This window comes from Cololabis saira, chromosome 14 (genome assembly GCF_033807715.1).
Source record: "Cololabis saira isolate AMF1-May2022 chromosome 14, fColSai1.1, whole genome shotgun sequence".
Taxonomy (NCBI): domain Eukaryota; kingdom Metazoa; phylum Chordata; class Actinopteri; order Beloniformes; family Belonidae; genus Cololabis; species Cololabis saira.
Window position 1 is genome coordinate 17,007,891 of NC_084600.1, and position 22,751 is coordinate 17,030,641.

At 42.5% G+C, this 22,751-nt stretch overlaps 1 protein-coding gene across 9 annotated transcripts in view; it reads right to left on the reverse strand.

Annotated features, from left to right (window-relative positions):
- The window catches only part of msi2b (musashi RNA-binding protein 2b), a 284,750-nt gene that overhangs the window by 52,676 nt on the left and 209,323 nt on the right, over positions 1-22,751 (reverse strand). For all 9 annotated transcript variants that reach the window (XM_061739986.1, XM_061739984.1, XM_061739985.1 and 6 more), the window contains exons 8-9: positions 16,057-16,139; positions 4,451-4,565 (exon numbers count right to left, since the gene is read on the reverse strand). In XM_061739986.1, coding sequence (XP_061595970.1) covers positions 4,451-4,565; positions 16,057-16,139 — 198 coding nt within the window. The remainder of the gene's footprint in view (positions 1-4,450; positions 4,566-16,056; positions 16,140-22,751) is intronic.

Genomic DNA, 22,751 nt, shown 5'->3' on the forward strand with positions numbered 1-22,751 from the left:
ATCGATATATATTAAAATCTCGATATATCGCCCAGCCCTACCTGAAAGTGATGATTACAACAGATCAGGCTTGTGTTTGTGGCATAAGTTAGCATCAGATACTTAATTGCGGCGCTTGCTGATCATGGTAAATTGTCGTCTCTGAATTGAGGTGGATGTTTTGGTCTCTGGGTGGATGGAGCGCCACGATGAGGCCAGAAGAGGGCCCGGTGTCACTGGAAGGATTCAAGAGCAGCAGATGTATTGTTCATCTCCTGTCATCAGTCTTATTACTGCCACAGAGCCCCCGGTTAATTAGCTGGACAGTTTTCAGACAGACGCAGCTGTGGGCAGCATTTTGAAAAACGGGGTGTGAAGCAACACGCAGCCAGGAAGTGGGGTGCAGACACATCGGAGCGGAGCAAAAGGTTTGAGTTGGTGATTATCAGTGCAAGTCTGTAAGGACTGCAGTGCCATCAGAGTTAACATAAAGATAATTAACCCTCTAATTATGGTATATTTTTATGTTATGTCCTCATCTGTTTTCTTCAAGCTATTATCACTGTCACCCATAAGTCTGGACTAAATTACAGAGCAAGTTGAAGTCCTCTGGGCTAGAAATGAATCAGAGGAGCCAGCCTTATTCATTCTCTCCACCGCGAGGAGGTCGTGACTGTCTTCCGATTGGAAGATCGGTAGTTCAGTCCCCAGGTGTTGAAGTGTCCTTGGGCAAGACACTAAACTCTATAATTCCCCTGCACTGCAGGGGGAGAAACGCATTGTGCAAAGCTTAAGTGCTCTGTGGAACCTGGAATAAGGTTAAAAAAAGGCAATTTACCTTAGAAACAGATTTCAGAGACTTGGTGTTGGGTTGGCTGTAGACAAGCCCGTTAAATAGGGCAGCTGTCCGGGGGGGCGGCAGACAGCTGCGACAGGGTCAGTTCCCATAAAGACTTGCAGAATTTAGGAAGTATTTGTATTTAACCCCATAAACCCTCAGGTAGAGCCTCTTTACCGGGGTCGTGGGGCGATGAGAAGTGAGTCTTTAATCGAAATGTTTTCAAATGCATCTTACAATGCAGGCCGCTCAATGTTTCCCAATACTGGTCTGATGCAGACGTCTGTGGCTTAAAGCCACTCTATGTAGCAATACCACTTCTGACCACATGGGGGCGTATGGGCTTCATGTGTTCACAATAATGTCCCAGTGATTGGTACCCCTTGTAATGCCACTGCTCCCCCTCTAGAGGTGCAGTAGGTTGTGTCCTATGCCCGGGGCTGACCATCTTATATCCTGTTTCATGTGGTCAAGTGTGATGTTGCTACTTAGAGTGGCTTTAAGTCAGGACGCTCCATTTTCTTGTGTTGTTGTTTCACAATATCACAAATGTTTTCTCTACTGGGCTGCAGACGGGCCGGTTCAATGCAGCCTCACACACGACAGTCGTTCTGTTGTAATAAGTTGGTTGGTGTGGCGCTTTCGCAGATGTGAAGTTAGTCATGGCGTGTAAACTAAACCACCATCAGGGATGCCAGCTGCTGAGCTGAGCGCTGATATTTCTTCAATAATACGAATAATAAGTGTTGCCTGAGGGTTGGAAGATCACAACCAAATAATATTAGTTTTTAGATAGCTCTGATGCATGCAGAGATTTCTTCAGATTCTCAAAATGTTTTAATAACGTTATGCACTACTAATGGCGCGGTCAAAGCGTTGAACTACAGATTCTCTTACACTCCCATTAATGATCAGTTACATTAACATTGTTTTTTTTCCTTTTTTTAGCATTAACATATATATTGCATTCTTTGTTTGCTCCTTTGTGATTTATTTTGATACATGCATTAAATTCATAGTTATCATATGTTAAAAAGAAGACATGACATGCTTGAGATAGTATTCAAACCACTGCATTGTGTTCACATTTGCATGCCACACAGCATCCAAACTTTTTGGGAAAACGGGGTTGTAAGTAAGATAAGTAAGTAAGATATTTGGCGAACTTATAACATTTATATGGTAAATCATTACTGATCCAGGACTGACATCTGTCTGCAGGATAACGGCACCACAACATTTGCATGCATGTGTACTCAGGTGCATATATGCAGGCTAAATGCATGAGCATGTGTGTAGATGCTCTGTTCTGTATGCTTCAGAGCCTGTGCCAGCTGGAATCAGAAAGGTTGACCTTGGTCATAAATATCTAATCAGTGTTTGCTGTCCATGAAAAAGTTCAATTTATTCCTGACCCAATGGGAAAATGCCTCAGACAGACCCTCTCTCGCAGACAAAACGAAATTCAGCTCTGAGAGGCAGAGAGGGGAACCTTAACCTGCTATGGATGAAGTAGGACAGAGGCCACGGCAGAAAAAAATAACAGTTCTCATCATCTGCTGATGAGAAGTCATCACTAGGAAGCTACAGATGGATAGCTCTCACAATACCCCTCATTGTTTGTTTTGTCTGAAAAGAACTCTGATATGATACAATGAAAAGCTATCACAGTCTGCAAAGTATTAGATATTATGTGTTTAATACAGTCAAGGAGAAAAGAAAAACGACAGGCTGAAATTGTTGGTTTAGATGGCACCGCTCCTCATTCTTCCCTATTTTAACAGGTTTTGAGATGGAAAAAACGTTCTTCTTGTCTGATGCACTGCTTTACAAAATATTTTGCTTTAGCAGATGCAGAGTTTGCAGGGACATATGAGCAGGCTATCAAAGGAGAGCAGTGTGATGTGACGGTACTTGCAAGTGGATTCATAGTAAGTCCAAAACAAGAGGAACAAGGCGGTGAGGGGAAAGACGGCAGAAAGCAGGCGATAACTTCCTGTCTCTCTACGCATTAAATGAAGCCTGCTATTGTGTTTGGCCTTGTGGCAGCTTCTTAGTGCTCTTATATGCCTTATTAATATGCATACTAATGTACCTATTTTATGGCTCAACAGTTCTGATTCACTTTAAAATCAATTATCCATCTGGTACACCCATACCTCGCCCAGGATCAAATGTGTATTAATTTCAGCAAACATACATCGGCACAACACAATAAAGATAAATGCCTCGATTAGAGGCAGTAAACAAAGGAGCTAGGGATGGCTTTAATGAGATTTGGCACAAAAGGAGCTTACACTTTCTTAAATAATGAGCCTGGGGTCCTTCTTTTTCTTTTTTTTTTTTCAAATGCAAATTATATAAAGGAATGTTTCGCTGTCCTTGTTCCAATTTCATTTAGATAAGAGTGTCTCCAAACAAGTTGGCTGTTAATATTCTCACATGAGCACATCACTGCCTTTCTGCCTTGCGTCTCCCAGCGGAAGGGAAGAGCGCGCTCCTCTTTGCAGACACCAAAGACTGTAATAAGTTCTGAAAAGTTCACCGTGCTTGTTAAATACTTCTCACAGATGAGATGGAACTGGGATCGACTAGATAAAGTTGACGGGGCAATTGGTCAGACTTATCAACACTTTTACCACCAACAATTGTCTAATCGCTCTTGTAGAAAAGGTCAAGCTGACGATAACTCAGAAATTTTAAGCCTCTTTGTGCAGACAAATGAACAGATAAATATGTGGAGGGATAGAATGATATGCAGAGTACACATATAACTGAAAAGCCTTCGAAATTCCTTGGTGAAAACAGTTATCAGAGCTATGACAATGTAATCTTCCCAAATATATGCTAAAGAAGCAAACGCTAAATATGACAGCTTTAAAAACAGCATTATTTGGAGGGTATAAAAATGCAAAGTGCTGGCTCTGCATGCACCTGCCTCAGGAGCGAGGCGGGGGGGGGGGTTCTTGCAAGGCAAAATAGGTTGCTTGAAGCCAGATGTCTTTTTGGCTTTTTACAGAGAAAATCTTTAGCGTGATGGCAAATCCATTTGGTTTTGCCATACAATCAAATGATATGCATAAGGAATCTGAACTGCCGGTAGATAGGTAGATGTATCACTGGACAGATGGATAGATACCCAGATAGATGGAGGGTGAGTAGGGGGGCAGGAAGGGAGAGAGTTCAATAGTGTTAAATAAAAAGGGACACAGGCATGAGCTCGATGGTAATGAAGAGGGGTGGGCCAGCAGCTGAGGTCCCTGTAGATGAGATCTCTTCCTGACATGTGTGTCCCCTTCATTACCCATTAAGGGGGGCACAGTGATGAATCCTTAATATGACATTACACCAATTTTCCTCTTCATTTAGCCTGCTAATGTGCTGGTCTGCTCCTATATGCCCAAGGGCTGCCGGTACCAGACTCAACCAGAAATAGACCACAGTGGCCACTGGTTGCACACCTTGAAGAAGCCTAATTAGAGGCAGTGCCCACCTAATGGGACTTTCTAGAAGGGAGTTTGCATAGCTTTTTTTTCTTTTTTTTTTTGCAGAAGAAAAAGGTTGAACGTGATGACGATGATGTGTACATTTCTGCACATTTCTGGAGTGAGTGTGGATCGGTGCACGACTCACTCAGCATGCCCATCCCCAGCATGAAGGCATCCATGGTGTAGGGCAGACCTCTGGCTCGGCCCCGGGTACCTGGTGGGAACATCACTTCCTTAGGCTGGGCCTTCTTACATTCTACCTATGTAGACAGACAAACACACACACAGGCGAACCATTAGACTGTGTAGGCACGCGGGCGGACAGATCTGACAGGGCTGACTCGCACACAGTTAGATGTTTTCCATAGAGGGGAAAAAAAACAACAAAAAAAAAAAACAAGTCAAGCTGAGCACCTCGCATCTTAGAGGGAAGTCTCCGAGGAAAACTTACAATCATGCACTTCCTGCATTAAAACAAAGGTCATTGCTCCAGTGAGCATGTGCCCACAACCTTAGGGAAATACCCGCTAAATAATTGTGTTTTGAGACCTCAAGGTGTGAGACACTATTACTACAGTCCCGTGTTGCAGAATTAAGTCCAGTCTCTTAGTGAAAGGCTTTTTTGTGTCTTCATAAAAATAGCACAAGCACTAAAGCGGTAATAACATTTGACAAATCAATTCATTGCATTTAACTCAAGTTTCGCCGAGCAGTTTAAAGTCTGAAGTCGAGAGAATGTGCCTCTCAAATGGATGAAAAAGTTAAATTTTTCTTTTTTTTGGTTGTTTTTGATTTTTCTTTTGTTTGTGCATTCGTACTGGGCTCAAGTCCCCAGCGTCCAACAGTCCAATTCCACCTCCAGCGCTCATCTCTCTCCAGCATTTATTTCTCTCACTGTGGCTCTCACACATACAGGTTTGTTCATTTCCCATCTTGCAAAACTGACATCCCATCCTCCTACATAACACATATCAAGTGAGGGATGTGACAGGAGCGGATGAGGGGAAGGAGAAAGATGAGAGTCCTATTTACCATGTTATCTATCCTATCTCCAGGAGTTATAGAGAAGCACGGAGGGCTCAAACGGGTGGCATGGTCTTGGGTCCGTCGGTTGTTCTTTGGTAGGATGAGTCCGTTCACCATGCTGCACAATCTATTTGCTCCACTGCCTGCTTGGCATTAACCTGTCCATCTGTTTGTCTGTTTGCCTTCCGGCTCTTGCCTGCCTCTCCCTACTGCCTCCACTTAAGCAGGGCTTTTCTAAGCTGCTACGATTCACATGTCAGCCTGGCCTGCTGCACAAGACAGCCTACTACGCCAAAGCAGCGTATAAGTCAACCTGCGGTATGGCCTGGCGACTGACGGGCCGGAGCTGAGCATTACTATTCACACATATACTCATATAGCAGAGTGATAGACACAACATGGTATTTGGCGAGTCGCCAAGAAGAAGAAATACTTGCCTTCAGAGGTTTCTTTGTTGAATCAATAGTTTAACAAGCTCTGTAAACTAAATCCAGCGCAGAGCAAGACATGTAAAAAGGGAGCACTAATGAAAAAGGTTTCCATCACAGAGCGAAAGTTGCTGCCTTGCAAAGCTGTGATTTGTTGCTGTTAGCAGCCCTTTTATTTGAAGCAGACCAACTAAAGTACACAGTTCCCTCAGCCACTTTGTAGCTGTCACAGCTACTTTTCCCTTCTTGCTTGCCTGCTACGGTTTGACATTGTGCTGAAGAGAGCACGGGCACTCTTTATCGTCGGAGAAGTGACCCCTGGCATGGAAGCTGGAGCTGGCTGGGACAAATGGGCGCGTTAGAAATCTCGGCACACTACTGGGATTTTCATATGTTCAAATGGCTGGGTGACAAATACACCCACGCTGCCGACATGGCACCGTCTGATCAGTGTCCTCCAGTAACCCCTGCCACATCTAGCAAGTGAGACGCTCAGGTGGCCTGCGGGGACTAAGACAGAGCCGGGGTGTGAGTCATGACTACACGCGCTCAGATGTGGGTCTTTGATATTCAGAGTGAGGGCTCCTTGTCATGGATTTAAAACCAGTCAGAAGGCAGGATCTGTGGTGGTGTGAGCATGTGGGTGTTCACCTGCTTCAGACACACAAAAGTGTGCGAGGGAGGCAGGAGCTTTCAAGAGTCAGCTTAGTCAAAGAATAGGGAAGAGAAAAGGACACAGAGACAATTCAGAGCCTGCCAATAAAAAAAAACTACAAAAGGTTCAGCAACTGTGAGGGCAGAGATTCAAATTTTGCCAAGTGGAAAGTTTTACAGTCTGAGCCCTTTTCCTCATGTAAAACCGAAGAATTCAGCCTTATAAGGTTTTCCTTTTGACGGGAAAGTATTTTCCAGAACTAAGGAACTTCCTTAAAAGCTTTTTGAAACGATGAAGTGAGTGCAATATTGTGTTTTAGAAAGTTCTTCATCATGACGGCTAAAACACCATAAGAGGAAGAATCACGGCACCGGTGTTGTGTTAAGGAACGCACCCCCTTCCCCAACCTGCGTGGATGTTTTTATGAGAAAAACCTGCATTGTTTTATGCAGAAATATCATCCGCCACATAAAAACCACACGTCAAGCCGACTACAGAAGAGTGTGGTGAGATCTAAATTGCCTCGACATAACTGCTCTCAACAAACATGGAGACGTTTTCTGATACAGTGCAGCGCAGCCAAAACAGTCACTGTAAAATTAGGTTTTATACATAATATGATTTTGTGGGTTTTAGACGCATTGATTGGATTTGATGCAGTCTGATGCAGTTCTTAACATCCGTGTGTGAAATAAAGATTAGTTTTTTTAAGTAAAAGAAAACAATCCACTTGTTTTAAATGTTGATGTTGAGGTTTGAAGTGTTTGACCTCTAAAACCCTAATAAACATTCATTAAAGGGAAATGTTTATTAGAGCAACTGTGTTGATTAGTCTGTTGTATATTATGCAAAAATAGGGCATAAAAATCCAAACTAGCATTAGAAAATGGCTTCAAAACAGTGTGTGGTGGATGAGGACAGATGCTGATATAAACACATTGAACCTGGATTAAAGAGACATAAATGAGTCAAAGGTCCATATTCAACCGTTATTTCAGTGACACTGCAAACACGGTTTAGTTAGCTCCGTTCTGATCTTTTTCCTGGTAATATAATCAAGATTTGGATCTTTTTTTTTTAATTAAAAAAAAGGTTATTTGTCTTGATTAACAAGCAACCGAGCTTCAGATTGAAACGGAGACTCTGCACAGGAAACATAAAACAACTCCATCGCTGCCCACGGACAAAAAGAATAAAACAAACAACTGCTTCATTTGAATTTAAAAAAGATGTGATATAGAGCGGAGGAGCAGGCCAGTTATGACCTTTTCAATACATCTCCCATCTATATTAACCTTGTAGGGGGAGGTGTGGGTGGGCTAGACTGGCAGGGACTGTCCTTCAGGGACGTGTGTGTGTGTGTGTGTGTGTGTGTGTGTGTGTGTGTGTGTGTGTGTGTGTGTGTGTGTGTGTGTGTGTGTCGAGGGGGAGGTGTGCAGCTGCTATTAGCTTCACCAGTGAATGGATTCCATCAGTCGACTGGCAGACTGAAGAAAGGAAACGGTGTGTGATTCATTTACTCCAGCTCCCACTCCCAGCTGAACAGTCAAAACACACAGATTGAATAGTTAGGGACTGTCACCGCGCCGACTGCCCAATGTCAGGCCTGGTGGCCGGAGATTACGGGCAGGAAAAAAGCTCTCCAACACCACTGAACAAGTCGGCTGTTTAGAGAACGGGATAACAAGAAGGGAAGTTAAAACAATTTTGTACCGCTGACAGGAAGCCTTGGAAGCGTTTACTTGAAGAGACCGTAACAGGCAGACGCGTCTCTTCGATTCGTACATATGCTAAACCCGAGTGTTTAGACAATACCACATCCTCCCCTGTGAAAATTGATCTCCATTTAAAGGCTTTTTAATTCCTGCGATGTGATGGTCAGCATGGAAATCAGGACAGCTGAGTAAAGCCAGATGAGTGATGATGACGATGATGGCAGGTTTTAGAGGAAAATTGAGCAAAACGATGCTTTCAATGGCCAACAATCTCACACAAGTCATTATCCCTGATGACTTCTCTGCGTGGTTACAGTATATAAAAGGTAAGTGATGTGAGGTCATCTTAAGGCCGTGCGCACCCTGTGGTGCCAACGCTCTTACCAGACTTCCAAATGCCGAGATGATATTGTCTCCACACACAGAGAGACACATTCGCAAAGTGAGACCATGATCATCAGGTTGACATCAAATGGCCTCCATCTCGTCCTCAATCAGCAGATCTGAACATCAGTGAGATTTTATGGGACATCATGGCGAGCAGAGTGCGAAGTGGATTTCCACTTCCTTCATCCCTCAAAGCTTTCCTTCTTCAATGAAGGGTAAACATCCAATTACTTACAGTCCAGAACTCGTAAGGCAGCTCTCCACGAGGGACTGAAACCACTCCGAGGGGTGGTCCTTCTCCCTTATTAGGCACTTGATGTTCAAAGACTGTTAAAAATTTTCACACTTAAAAATATATATATTTTCAAAAGCGACTTTCAACAACCTAAAGGACTCGGTTTTTCTCCCCTCACCATCGGAGCGATGAGCTTAGTCTATAGCCGGGAGCAAGTGTGTCCAAGGCAGTTACACAATGTCACACGGAGACAAACACACATTTGGCTTCATGGCTTCGTGCCGTAATGTTCAGTGTCAACACGACTAAGTCGTTTGCAGACCTGGCAGTTGTTGAACTAACTCTCTCCGATGGCGGGTCAAATCAGGGTAATGTAGTCGATCACAGTTTGCTGTACGGTACAAGCCTCCCGCCTGACCTCACAAATCTTTATCAAAGCTGTTTTAAACATGCAAATTCTGCAGGCTACTATATTTGCTGAAGTACTGTACATGTGCATCATTTGAAAAACGCAGTAAAGTAAATGCAGATAATTTCCAAATAGCTCCTTCACAAAGTCACGGAGAGCTGAGGGTCAGATTAAAAAAGCCAGACGATTTAACTTGAGGCTATAATGGAAAGAGAGAGAAATATTGGACAGTATCATGACAAATCTGTTTTCAGTTAACGCTGTATTGATAGCTGGAGTTGGAGTGGGCCTTTCATCCAGGAGCTCACCTGGCTGCCTTTCCACCATCAATGAAGTGTGACTGTTTGTTTTTGTTTGTGTACACTGTTGTCCAATTATGGCACCGTCTCCATATTCCTACAGTCATTTTACAAGTATAATTTATTTGGTAAAAAGGAGATAATATACATAATGAATAAATGAAGTGGTGACTCTTACTCATAGCAGTATTATTTTTTATAGATATTGCTAGAAAATCATTGTCAATTATTTTGTGAAGAGGGAATCTAATAAACAATCAGCAAAGAACTAAATCTGCAATGGCAGGTGGAGTTTTCATAAAATAACAGGATGAAATAAGAAAAAAGAAAATGAAATTAAGTCTCACATTATATCCCTACAGTTGTCTATTTTGTCTTGATTGAAATTGCGAGGTAATTATGAATTATTCCACCTCCAGTCTGGTGTTTCACATCTGTCTTTAAAGTGTCACATGATACAATTATCAGATATAGCCAAGGAAAAGAATACCTCACACAAGAATACATTACATTTGACCAAATGTGTACACATTTGTTCATAGCAGCTGCTTAGAGGGGGTGTAATTAGTATCGCCCCTCCATTTCACTCGACTCAACTCTTCCACAGGGAGGACTCACAGACTGTATAAGAAGAACTGGACAACCTCCATGTGACATCACTCATAGGTTTCCAGGGGTCTCGGTTTGAAGCCTGAAGTTCTCTTTGATGCAGGTCACATTCTTAATATTCTTGACTCCCCTCACTACAAAAACAGCCTCTCCAGAAATAAGTCTGCTGCTAAGCTAATCTTCGTCTTCAGACCCTTCCAGGCCACCTGAGCTAGTTGTGACGGTCTGTTAGTACGATTAACAGCACAACTTATTAGATATTATCTTCAAAATAAGAGCGACTATGGGCTGTTAGGTCTTTATTCACAGTTCAGAGATCGCTAATCGGGGCTAAAGTGACTTGATGACTGTTATTTGCTAACCACAGTCAGGTGTAAATCAAAAGACCATGTGTCTAATTGTGCATAAATTGGCGGGTTTATGTAATTTAACATGATGAGGTACTTAAAATTCACCCCTGAACAATTGTAATGGATAAAAGATTTAGCTATGGAGACCAAACCCCCAAAAAATAGTCTCCAAATGTTTCTTTCTGCTACAAAGTTGGACAATTTAACATGAGATTGACTTGTTTTTGGAGCCAAACTCTTGTGGTTAGGAGAAGAACTGCAACTGTCTTCACGTTCTGACTTGCTTCTTCAGACTAGCAAGATTGTATGTTGCCTCTTGGGTATAGCTCATTTGAAAATGGGTTTTTCAGTTTTGCATCACCCACTTCTGAGCAAATGCAGGAAGATGTGAAGTTAAGAGGGGACAAAGATGGAGAAGATCGATAATCAAACTCTGATCTGGGTCTGGGATGTCCCTCTGCATATTTGAATTACTCACTGAATATCAGAACCAGGATGACATAAACATTAAAGAGGTGGTGCTCTGGTGAAGTTTTTGAAATTATACTTAATTTCAAGCACAGAAAATGTTATTTTTCATGAATATATTTTATTTATATATTTTACTACTGTAAATAAATTCCAACACTGAAGCCTCGTGAGAATTATCTGTGACTAATCAGTCATACTGTACTTTACATACAATATAGTATTTTTCTTTTCTCATATAAAGTATTATTCTTTAATCTTTTCCACAGTTAAGTCTTAAAGGAAAATGCATTTGTTCAAAAACATACTGATGCTGCTGAAACCTCAGAGGGGTTTATTTGTTGGTTTTATACAGTGTGTAGAATATATGTACACACACTTATCACTTTATTAGGTATGCCAGGTGTACTTAACAGAGACCTATTTTGTGCTTTTTTTGTGACAAAGTTATTTAAAAATTTAAATCAGGAGTAAACAAAATGTAAAGCCCTAAAGTTAGATAATTAGCAAGAAGAAGTCAATGACCCATACAGAACCAGAAAACATTATGTTGGACCACCCGTCGCCTCCTGAACAGTGCAAATACCTTTAAGCCATTTTGACACGGTTTGTCAGGGTATTTGGCAGGTAGGCGGGTCCAAACGTCTTTAAGAGCTTGTCACAGTTCTTCAGCTGCTTTGGTCTCTTCGTGTAATCCCAGACTAGCTCCATGATATTTGGATAAGGCCCGTGTTTGGGGCCCAAGCATCTGTTGCAGGACTGCTCGCTCTTCTCGTCAATGGAGAGAGGCTTCAATGACCCTATTATTAAGGGTTTGGCTCAGTCTGCACAATGAATCTGGAACTGATCTTCAGATGCGTCCCTGATGGTGTTTGTGTTGGAGAGGTAACTAAAGCATGTAATATGTCTTAAAACAAATAGTACAACAGCCTTTTCTGTTAATATAACCTACCATTCATTTCACATAACATTAAAACCAACTGCTCATCTTGTTCAAATGCAATATTCAGTTACCACAAACAGGAAAACCAGCATTCACATGGGTGTTCCTTAGCTTATTATTATTAAAGCTTGATCCTGAACTCACTCCCATCCTCGCCACTGTAATCACTTGGTCATGTCATGAAGAAACAGTAAGAAATTGACAATTGGCAGAAAATACATCCCTCCTTTTGCAATCATTCGCTTCTGCTGGAAATTAAAAATAAACATTAAAGAACATTTCCTTGAAGCGTTTGACTAAAACCCAACGTGAGTCCATTTTAATGGCACACTCCTCGCTCATCAGAGCTAATACCTGATTGGTATAATTATGAAACAGATGCACTCGCAAAACAACAGGATGGGAAGTGATGGAGTCCTTCTGTCTTGGAAAACAGACTTGCAACCTTTCCTTGGGCACCCTAAGCAGCTCTGTGATTACAGTATTATACTGATGCTTCATGGATGTGGAGGTGAGATAACGTTGAAAGAATATTTGAAAACTGTCCGTCCGTCCTCTGTTTATTGATTTATTATTTTTTTTACTCCAAAATATTTACTAATTTTCATGCAAAGATAACACCTGCTGTAGCTGAAGGATGTTTCACGAGTGACGCCAGGCCCTGGAGAGGGATAATCAATACTTTTATCACATCCTACATTTTCTAAAGCAGCAGAATGAAGAAGTCGGTGCAGCCGATGATGAAACTTATGACATTCTTGCAAAGCGGCACCCTGATTTTAATTATATATGAGGCAGAATTCACAGTGACAGAGAGAGGACACGCTTCTGGGAGTTCGGCCTCGGCGGCACATGGACACAGGACTTCTGACCAAGTCACTTACAGGTTCAGTCACTCACATCTGAGTGGGCGCTGGCCCACCACAGCGCTGGAGCTCTGGAGAGGAAGGACAAGGAGAAGGTGGGGTGTCCTGAACATCCACAAACCTCCCTGGTGGGGTGGAATTTCTGTCCACATCAATTATTCAAGAGCCATCTCAGATAACACTCGTGGGGAGGATGGATGAGGTCTATTTCTGTAAAGTACTTTATAAAGAATAAGACAGGAAACATTTTTTACTTTGTCTGCTGGTTCTTCAGGAACTGAATAACCAGTTCTCTCCTATGTGCAACTAAGTTAAAAACCCTTCTATGTTTAAGAAAAATGCTTTCACATACAGATTTTTTCCTCCCTTTGCTGCCATTCCCAGATGTCAACACTTTGTAGAACATCTGAGGGTCATATTTATTTCCTGTAACATTGAATGTACTGTAGGTGTTGTCAAGAGGGACCCTTACAAAGGTGACAAAAGCATCAGGAAACAGGCCCTTGTGCGGTTCTTTCACACCGTGCCGGTTCAATAATTCTCATATTTTCTATTTCGGAGGCTCACAAGGTTTCCTTGTCTGCTGTTGTTTTCAAAGAGGAGGCCAGGAATAGTGCTTTTGCAGTCATGTGGCAGATGTGAAGTGCAACATGTCAAACTGCACACAGTGCGTCACATCACAGTTGCAAGTGTGAGAGACTTGAACTCCCCCATCCATACAGAAACAGCTGCTCATTTTGCACTTCACATGGCTCCCCGGCAGCAAATGCTGACTAAATGCTGCTAATAATTTTAGCTGTTGTGCATTTAGAGACAAGATAGATCTATACAATGACTGCTGCATCAGAGAAGGCTTTGATGTTGTTGGAAAGGTACAAGAGACGATGACAATGTATAAATACATTTCACAACTCCGCCTCCAGATTTTCTCTGTCAGGTACAGTCATTTCACGTTTAACATATTAGTAGGAGGTACGCTGCAACTTTTAAGGCACAAAATGGATGAGATTTTTGCAAATGACAATGAAATTTAGCAAGTTTTAATTTTAAAGATGCTGCTTTAACTTAATCTTAATGTATTTAATCTAATGTGTCCACACTGGCCTAAGAAAAGCATTTCAACGTGCTCTCTGAGGAAGAAAAAAAAGCCCTTTCGTGTGCGTGACTTGGATATGATGGTTATTTACATACGGAACAGAAATGCCAAAGATTCCCTGGGCTAGCAAAGTTGGCACGACAGAAACGCCATTTGTGAGTTTAAATCCACTTGAGCAGATGTTTCCAGCAGCTGGAGTGGCAACAGTGGACTGACTGTACACAGCTCACTGCTGACCATGTACGTTCCTAAAGCCTGATGGAAACATAACATCTCCTTAAACTCAAACCACGGGCTTTCGGTTGTTGTGCTTTTTTTTTTTTAAATGAAAATTAAATATGAAAGGAATTAGTCCATATTTTATGTGCTTGACCTGTTAATTTTTCAATCAGGCGTGGGACCTGTACCTAATAACTTTCAAAGAATTGAAAGCAGTTTTAAGACACCAAATTATTTTCATTTGGTTTATAATACAGTTAAGAGTTGAATTTTTGTTAAACAATGTAATCACACAAGAAAATGGAATAAAAAGGAGGATTAAGTTTTATATGAAACCAGACAGAATTTGATGCTTTACAAACCATATATTTAGTTAAAATAGTATTAAAACATACCTTCATTTTTTGCAAGCTTGGTCTGAGAAAAGCTCCTTCATATCTTTATTTGTGGAAGCCTAATTATTATATATTAATATATATTATTCATATTATATTATATATTATTGGAAAACTCATTTCATACATGTTATTTGTATATAATAACCTGAGTTCTTATTGCATTTAACATTTTTGAAGATGATTTCTCACTTGAATCTGCTACATTGCCTATACATCACTTTAAATTAAACATGTATTCTAATTGATTTAATAAATGTTGAATTCATTTTTTATTTTGAATTGACACAGCTCTTTAGAAATAAGTTTGTACAATTTAAGATAAGTTGTTTTGTTAATTAACACCAATGATTCCATTGACTTTTTCAAACAAATTCAGCTTCATAATTAGAACCTCTGTTTACAATCCAATTAGTGTCAGACTATTGTAGAGCATCTTATTAGCGGGCTGTCACATATGAGGACTGTTTTTCCTCCTGGTTGAACGTGGAAGGGCGTAAGAAAATAATCTCGATACAGAAATGTTTTCTCAACAGTTTGAAACTGATTTGATGGTAAACAAAATAAATCCGCTATTTTTATTATCTTAAATTGAGAGTTTTTGACATCAAAAAGTGAAACTTTCACTTTCAATCCGTATGTGACATTTGCTCGATCCCTTAGCGCTATGGCTACATGTCAAAGGATCTGACGGGGTATCTTTCATGTGCATACCGTTATTTCTGTCACATTTCTGCTGCTTTTGGTCTCGTTTTTGTTGTTTTAGCCTTGAACAGCGGATGTGATACAGCGCCGGGGCATGATGGGATGTATACCCAGGTCATATGTGACCTGGACTGCTCCCTGGTGAACATGGTTATACTACGCTGGTTCTGTCAGTCAGGGAGCCAGTCAGTCAGTCGGTTTGAGGCGAGGCCTCGGAGCGGGAGTGAAAGCACACACCGAGGAAAAGGAGCCCTACTGAACGGCTGCGAGACAAGTATTCCCTCCAGTCAATCACAGCCCACAGAGCTGTTCAAATGATGCAGGATTTCTCAAGAGACCTGCAGGTGGAGGAGGGCCTAATGTCACTCCTGCCACACCGAGGGCAGACCTTGTCAATTATCACATGTTGCATGATGAGTTCAAGAACTGCAACTGAACTCTGTGGTGCTCTGAAAAGACCATATTACCGGTGTAAATAAAACTGGCATCACTGGCACTCTGTGGGAGGTGTTAATCCCTGACTAATGAACTCTGCCTCTGCCAATAGCTTCTCTGTTGCATCCATGGACATCTCCACCTGTCTCTGAGTGTGTGTGTGTGTGTGTGTGTGTGTGTGTGTGTGTGTGTGTGTGTGTGTGTTTGCAGTAAGGGATTCAGAAAGAGAGGGACAGGCTCCACTCTCCCGTCCCTCAGCCTGACAGGCAGAACTCAGCCGCACAATTTCACGGTTTGTGGGCAGTACACACCACTGCTTTCCCATCCCAGAAACCCAGAGACCAGCATGGTGTGGGTGTGGGGGTGTGCTAGCTTATGCATATGAGCATGAACACACACACACACACACACACACACGCTCTGCCATTAATAGCGGGGAAAAGAAGAAATCAAATATTAATCCTTCAACGTCCACCTGGAATTGAAAAGAAAAAAAGATGTGCGGACTTACCATTTTGTTATTGATTTCATGAAAATGAATTTCACAGACTTTCTCTACGATGTCTTCACTCTCAAAAGTTATGAAACCAAATCCTATGTGGAGAAAAAACAGAGAGGGGGGGGGAGGGAAACAGGGAGAGGATGAGTAAACGGAGAGCCTCAGCAAAACTTCAGCAACAGTAACTAAAAGAAAAATGCACCAGACAGCATATAATCACGAGACGGATCCAGAAACTATACAAGCACATCTGCGGAGATTGGCGTTGGCATGGAGAAAGAACAAGTGAACAAGACAGACATTGTCCTCTTTAAATCAAGAATATGATGAAATCTGCCACATTATTAAGGGCACTCAAGGACCTCCTCCACAAAGAGAAGATGGAAAAACAGCACAAAGCTCTTTTAATGAGATCCAGGGAGCTAAGGCCCGGCATCTGAATTTCATTAAATGCATTTTGTGTTCTTTTTATTGAAATCTCACTGTATAACAAGCCCTCATTTTTATGTTAATACGGGCCTTAGAATGAGTGTGTCGTTGACAGAGGGATTTTCATGCCATATTTATAGGATAAAAGCTTAACCCTTCTTTTAACAGAAAGACAGAGAGACATGATGGTTTTGGACTTTTGAACAAAAGTGGATTGCAATCCTCTCCTCTGTGTTTGGACGGCGATGCACAAAGCAATCGAGCTGCTGCGCTGCTCAGGGTTGAAAGGAAAACAGATATTGTATTACTTTTGCAAAAGAGAAACTGTTAGTGAAAAGATCAGCGAGTGGGACTGAGGGGACACGACTCGCTTTTTCAAAAGAAAATCAGCCCGGGTTGAGCCTCCGCAGCTAGCGCCCCAAACACACACACACACACACACACACACACACACACACACACACACAGCACCATCAATCTATTATCATTTATCATTTAGACTTTAGCTTTGTGTGTTCAGATGCTCTCACCAGCACATACTATCAGGCACGCTCGCACACACTTACACACAAAGACACATTCGTCCCCCAAGAGAGATTTGCTGTATTTACTATATAAGGTGGTTTATCTCTGGCTGTATTAGGCCATTGCTGGCAAAGCTCAAATCGATGAACAGGACCGCTTCGTAGTAGCATTGGATTTAAAGGATTTCGGAATCAATGCGATTGAACAGCCATATTTGCCCGTTATCGATACGATGGACCTTATCCTATACGCTTACTTTAAATCCACATACAGTAATAGTGCACTGGCACTGAGACGGAGACATCACAATGTGAAGTCACATCCGCGTCCTCAACCCCTGCTGTGTTGTTTGGTAAACACTTACTGGCTTTATGGGCTTCTTAGTCGCATTTCTGCAGGAAAATGGAGTGTATTATACTACATTAGTCTTCTAAGCAGCTTATTCTATTAATTCATCAGATCATCCAGGAAAATAAAGATTGCTTTTCTCAGGAGCTGTTTGCGCTGCTTACCACAGCAGGCTCCCTATCACCAACTCTGACATTTGTAGTTCTTCTATATAATCTTATCTCGATCGAGCATCGCTTTCCTCTGCCGCTCCTTTAGTTCCTCCCAAATAAATATAAAAAAAACGATTCTCTTTAAGGTCCATCCTCTGAAGCCGGCTACTGTCTACTGAAGGAAGGACCGGAAACCTAATGTGTGACACGGACGTCTCGGGTAATGAGATCTTATGAGACGGGATGTCAATTTCCAGCGAGACATCTCGACGGCGAGGTGTGGTGAGAGCGTACGGTGCATTGGAGAGGCTGGAGGGAGAAGGCAGGTGATGACGACAGGCAGGAGTGGAGAGGGTGGGGTGGGGGCGGCACCCCCTTCTGCTGCTCACCCCACACCTTCAGTGCAAGGAACACTTTTGACAACCAACAAATCAACCGCCAAGAGTAATTTGTCACAGAAGAGTGTAGGTAGAGGGAGTGGAGTCTGGGGGAATGAGGATGGAGAGGGGAAAGAGGAGGAAGAAGGTAGGGGGACGAGGGGCGGGGCGGGGTGGAGGGGGGGGGAGAAAGACAGAAAAAGTGACAGGGAAAGAGGTTAACACACATGGCCCCTGTCGCAACACTCCTTCCTGCTGCTACAGGCAGCTCCTCCATCAAGTGACAGGACTTGATGGAGGAGCTGCACCATTGCACCATTATATCCACCCGGGTCACGGCCGCGCCGCACCACCACCGACGCCACCAGCGGGGCCCGTCCACCCGTGACAGAATCGGTTTTAACGAACGAAAAGATATTTTGTAGTGTCAACCACCAGTGGAATGCTTCTGGTTTACGAGAGAAAACCCAACCCCATCCATATTCTCCCTGCTTGGCCCGGGTCACACCTCCATCATCACCCCCGCCCCCCCCCCGTAGGGCTGCTTGAACCTTCTTTCTGCTTCCATCCTGCTTTACAGACCTCTCAGACAATTACAGGGCACCAACATAAACACCCCCCCCCCCCTCTGAGCCTCCTCCTGCAGGGCATTTGCACAGCGAGATAGTTCGCAGGTAGCCAGGCCAGTCTCCTCCAACTACCCACACATGGCAGGAGGCCGACCTCCCAAAAAGAAAAACATTAAACACAGTCAACCCTGACAAAGGATGGAGGTGTCAACACCATTCCCAGCGCTTAGACAATGCCCTGGAAATGGAAACGCGTGGACGTCTTACAGGACGGCTGATCAAAGGTGTTGAAAGGCTGCTGGCTGAGGCCTCTTGGCTCGTCTGGCTCACACTTATTAGCCAGAACGAGGCTTGGCCTGAGCTCATCCCCCTCCACACGAGCAGCGGGGAGCCCGCTTTCACGGCCTTTTACCAGCTTCATCGTACCCGGCTTTCATTTCACACTCGGCGCAGGTTTCTGTGCTCTGCTTGTTCTAATGTTTTCCACCCACCTTCAGACACTCAACCTCTCCAAAAAAAAAAAAACAACAAACGAACAAACGGACGGATGAATGAATAAATGAACCACTGCTGGCACAAACAAATCGGGGAGAAAAAACTTGCAAATGGATGCAGAGATGTTGATTCTGACATGAAAGGCGGCTTCGAAATTCAAGAGTCGTCCGCAACTTAGATGTTTGCCTCACATTTTTCCTTTTATGTTTGATATGTCATCTTTTCCTCGCACACTTGGAAAGGCCTCCAGACACCTTACAGTTAAATATAATTAAAAAGTTCTTATCATTTGTGATTTGTGGTTGTAGAGATGTGCGAGAGCATCAACGTGCCCAGCTGCATAGACATGGGCGATGCTCATTTTACAGGTACTATTACAGGGACTACGTGCAGCAGGCATCCCCCGGCCCCTGGTGACTACAGCTATATATAAAGACGTGGACGGCGGTGAATATGAAGCTCATATGAATCATCTCTGCTATCCACCTGGTGTCTTGTTTTTTTCCTTCCGGGTTGCTGTTGAGCACGAACAAATCAAAAAGACTGATGTCTGATATTTGAGTTTGGACTTTTTGAGGCATGTCAAATATATTCAGTTCCCCTTAACAACTTGGTCATTAATCTACAATCATTTTAGCAGAAAATGCCTGACATCCAAGATTACGGGATAGTGAGGCATTTGAAGGTTGAAGGGAAGTTTCCAGGCTTGGAAGGATGGATGGTCAAAATCGTTTATTTTTTTTAGTATAGAGATAATATCAGGAAAATTTACAAACTGATTTCTTGCATAAGGGATAGTGCTTTTTTTCTGTTGCAAGGATTCATAAATGTTATGTTCAGAAATGCAGAGCAGCTCATATCCCATTATGTGCTAGTTTGCATAAATACCCAGAACAAAAATCTGAACGTTGGACAAATCAAATTCACAATATACTTTCCTACTGCTGATGTGGATCAGAGTGAAATGCTTTTATTTCAAGGGCCTGGGATGTTTGTTTTTTATTGCTACATAAATCAGAAAGTAAAATTTAATGTGAAGAGGATATCGGGGTATTTGTTTTGAGGAAATGGCTTTTAAAGACTTCAATAGATTGCACTCCCCTTTTTTTTTCAAATTTTATGTCGAGGGGGTAATGATGTATTTTTATTATTATCTTCTTAGATGTGCATCAATTTGCCAAAATCCGTTTAACAGTATTTTGCAAAATAAACACATAAATGTGTGAAGTAAATGTTTCCTTTGCGCTTCTCGTGAGAGATGACCAGCGACCAGCAGATGCTGCCTCAGCACAAATGATTTAAACGTCAGGTAAACGCAGTCATCTGTTAGTGCGCTGTTCATTTGAGTCAGGTGTGTTGGAGCAGGGAAACGTCGTGCACGCGCAGGTCAGTGGGGCTGCAGAAGACTGGACCACTCCCTCTGACAGTGACTTGGGCGCCCAAACCATGTTTTGTCAACAAAACAAGTGCAGGAAATGAAGTGTAATTGCGTGCAAAACAGAATTTGTTTGGACGATTTGTTCAGAACACAAATAAAAAAAGAAAAGAATACATGGGTACAGGTGAGGATGAGCACATGTGGGCTACAGTTGTGTGTAAAAAACACTGTTGTGATGTACAAGTAGCCTGTGTTGTGGTATAATGTGTGAATCCTTGGATGTTTGCAGCATCTCCCCCTTACGTTGTAGGATTTCCTTCCTAACAATGACATCACGGTGTATATAGGCACATTTATCTGTGTCTCCTCTCTCTGTTCTTCATCCTCTTTTTCTGCTCCCACTTTTCCTGCTCTGCCCGGCCGGTCTTCAGCAGGAGGGTCCCCCCTTATGATCCAGGTCCTGGTCCAGGTTTCTTCCCTCCTAAAGGGGAGTTTTTCTTCCCACTGTTTGGCTCAAGGTTTTTCTCCCGTTACGGGAGTTTTTACCTGCCATTGTTTCTGTAATAATGGCTCGGGGGTCATGTTCTGGGTTTCCGGAAAGCCCCTAGAGACAACTTGTATTGTAATAGAGGTAGACGCTACATAAATAAAACCGAATTGAAAATTTAATTGAACACGCCTCACTCTCTCACTGGCTGCGACTCAAACGGAGAGCCGTCCAGTGGCTCCAGGTATCCGTCGGCCGTGACTCGGCCAGACCTCTTTAAGTTGTTTACACATAACCGCGCACTGACTCTCGTGGTTTTAGCCTCGGTCCAGTTAGCGAGCCCAGCTACCGGGAGATCAGGATTCCAACTGTAAAGTGTGAAAGCCACTTATACGGACCTGTTTACAAGGTTGTGGACTCTGGAAAAGTTTAGTTGGAGTTGGGGCTCGATATCGTTATCTCAGTCGTTGTAGGGTAGCAATCGGAGACATTACAACGGAATAAAACATTGATCATATTATCATAAGTTTGGTGTCGCTCCATGATATGAATACAATACAAAATGAACAGACTGAAATCTCCATGACCTTTCACTGCACAGGAAAACCCACAGACACAAACCTAATGCAAGCATATGGACATGCACACGCCCTGACACATATCCATATATGCTTGGCCCCCTATAGGTCATCAGTGCAAGCACTTGGAGCTGACACCGCTTCAACTATACTTCCCAAATGAATCGGTGATGGCGCCCTAATTATGCATGATCAAACCTTCCCCTGTCCCATTAGCAGAAAGTCTACAGAAAGCTCCTGTACTTTCTGTCTGTCAGTGTGCCCTATCTTCCAAGCTCCATCTCCTTGTAATGCAGAGAAGCAGACAGAGGCAGTCCGAACACCCACGGCACAGTTAGAGTCCTTTGATCAGTATTTCCGTCTGCTATTACTGGGGATCCAAAGCCCCAGGCATTAATCCCCTGTTTAATACAGTTAACGCCGTGAACTCTCCACCAGCACAGAGCACATCTCGCTAAGAACAGAGAAAGAGCAACATTAAGGAAAAACTGCAATAAGAAATTGGTTTTTGTTCCCATAAATACAAGCAAAACAAATGTAATTATTACTGAGAATAATAGGTACACAAGGTATTCATAGGTTTCAGGGTTATATGCGATAAAGGAAAAAAGTTTGAAAATCCCATAACACGTAAGAACAGAAGGAAAAAAAAAAGTTGTGTATTCCCCACGGACTCAAAAATGATCTAATTTATGTTATAACATTTAAAGAGTCCACCTTCCCCACGCAGATATTAACACAGGGACAATTGTTAAAAGTAAAGAAAAACACGGGGTTTGGTTACTGGTGAAAATAGAGACAAACATACAAAAAGAGCGTAGAAAGGCATAAATAAAGACAGAAGAGGTCCCACAGGCATACGCACCAGATTCCCAAGTCGAAGCCAAGACACAAGCTGATCAAAAGCCAAAACAAATAAATGTGACTGCTTTCATGCACACGGGTCCGTGGGGGAATGTGAAGACGGACGATGTAAAATGAATCCCTTATGTGGGCAGGACACTGAGCCACGAGTACTAGCTAGGAAAAAAATAACCCTCAAAGGATAAGAGGCGAAGTTTATTTAGCTGTAAGATCCATAAATGAATACATCACTGCCTTTTTCTTAATGCTTGAACATGTAACGAATCACGCTGTATTTATGGCACATTAAAACAATGTCTTTGAAGAAGACTTGTTCTCTTTATTGACTAATTATCCGTCAAACCTTGACGGCTTGAGTTTTTACTCTGTTATTTGCTGGTGTTGTAGCTCGTGTCACTGATATTGTAAAAAGGACAGTTTCTGATGTGAATGTGTTGGCTTGGCGCCTTTAGCAAATAATAACTATAAGAAAGACTTTATAAAAATTGTCAAAGTCAATCTTGGG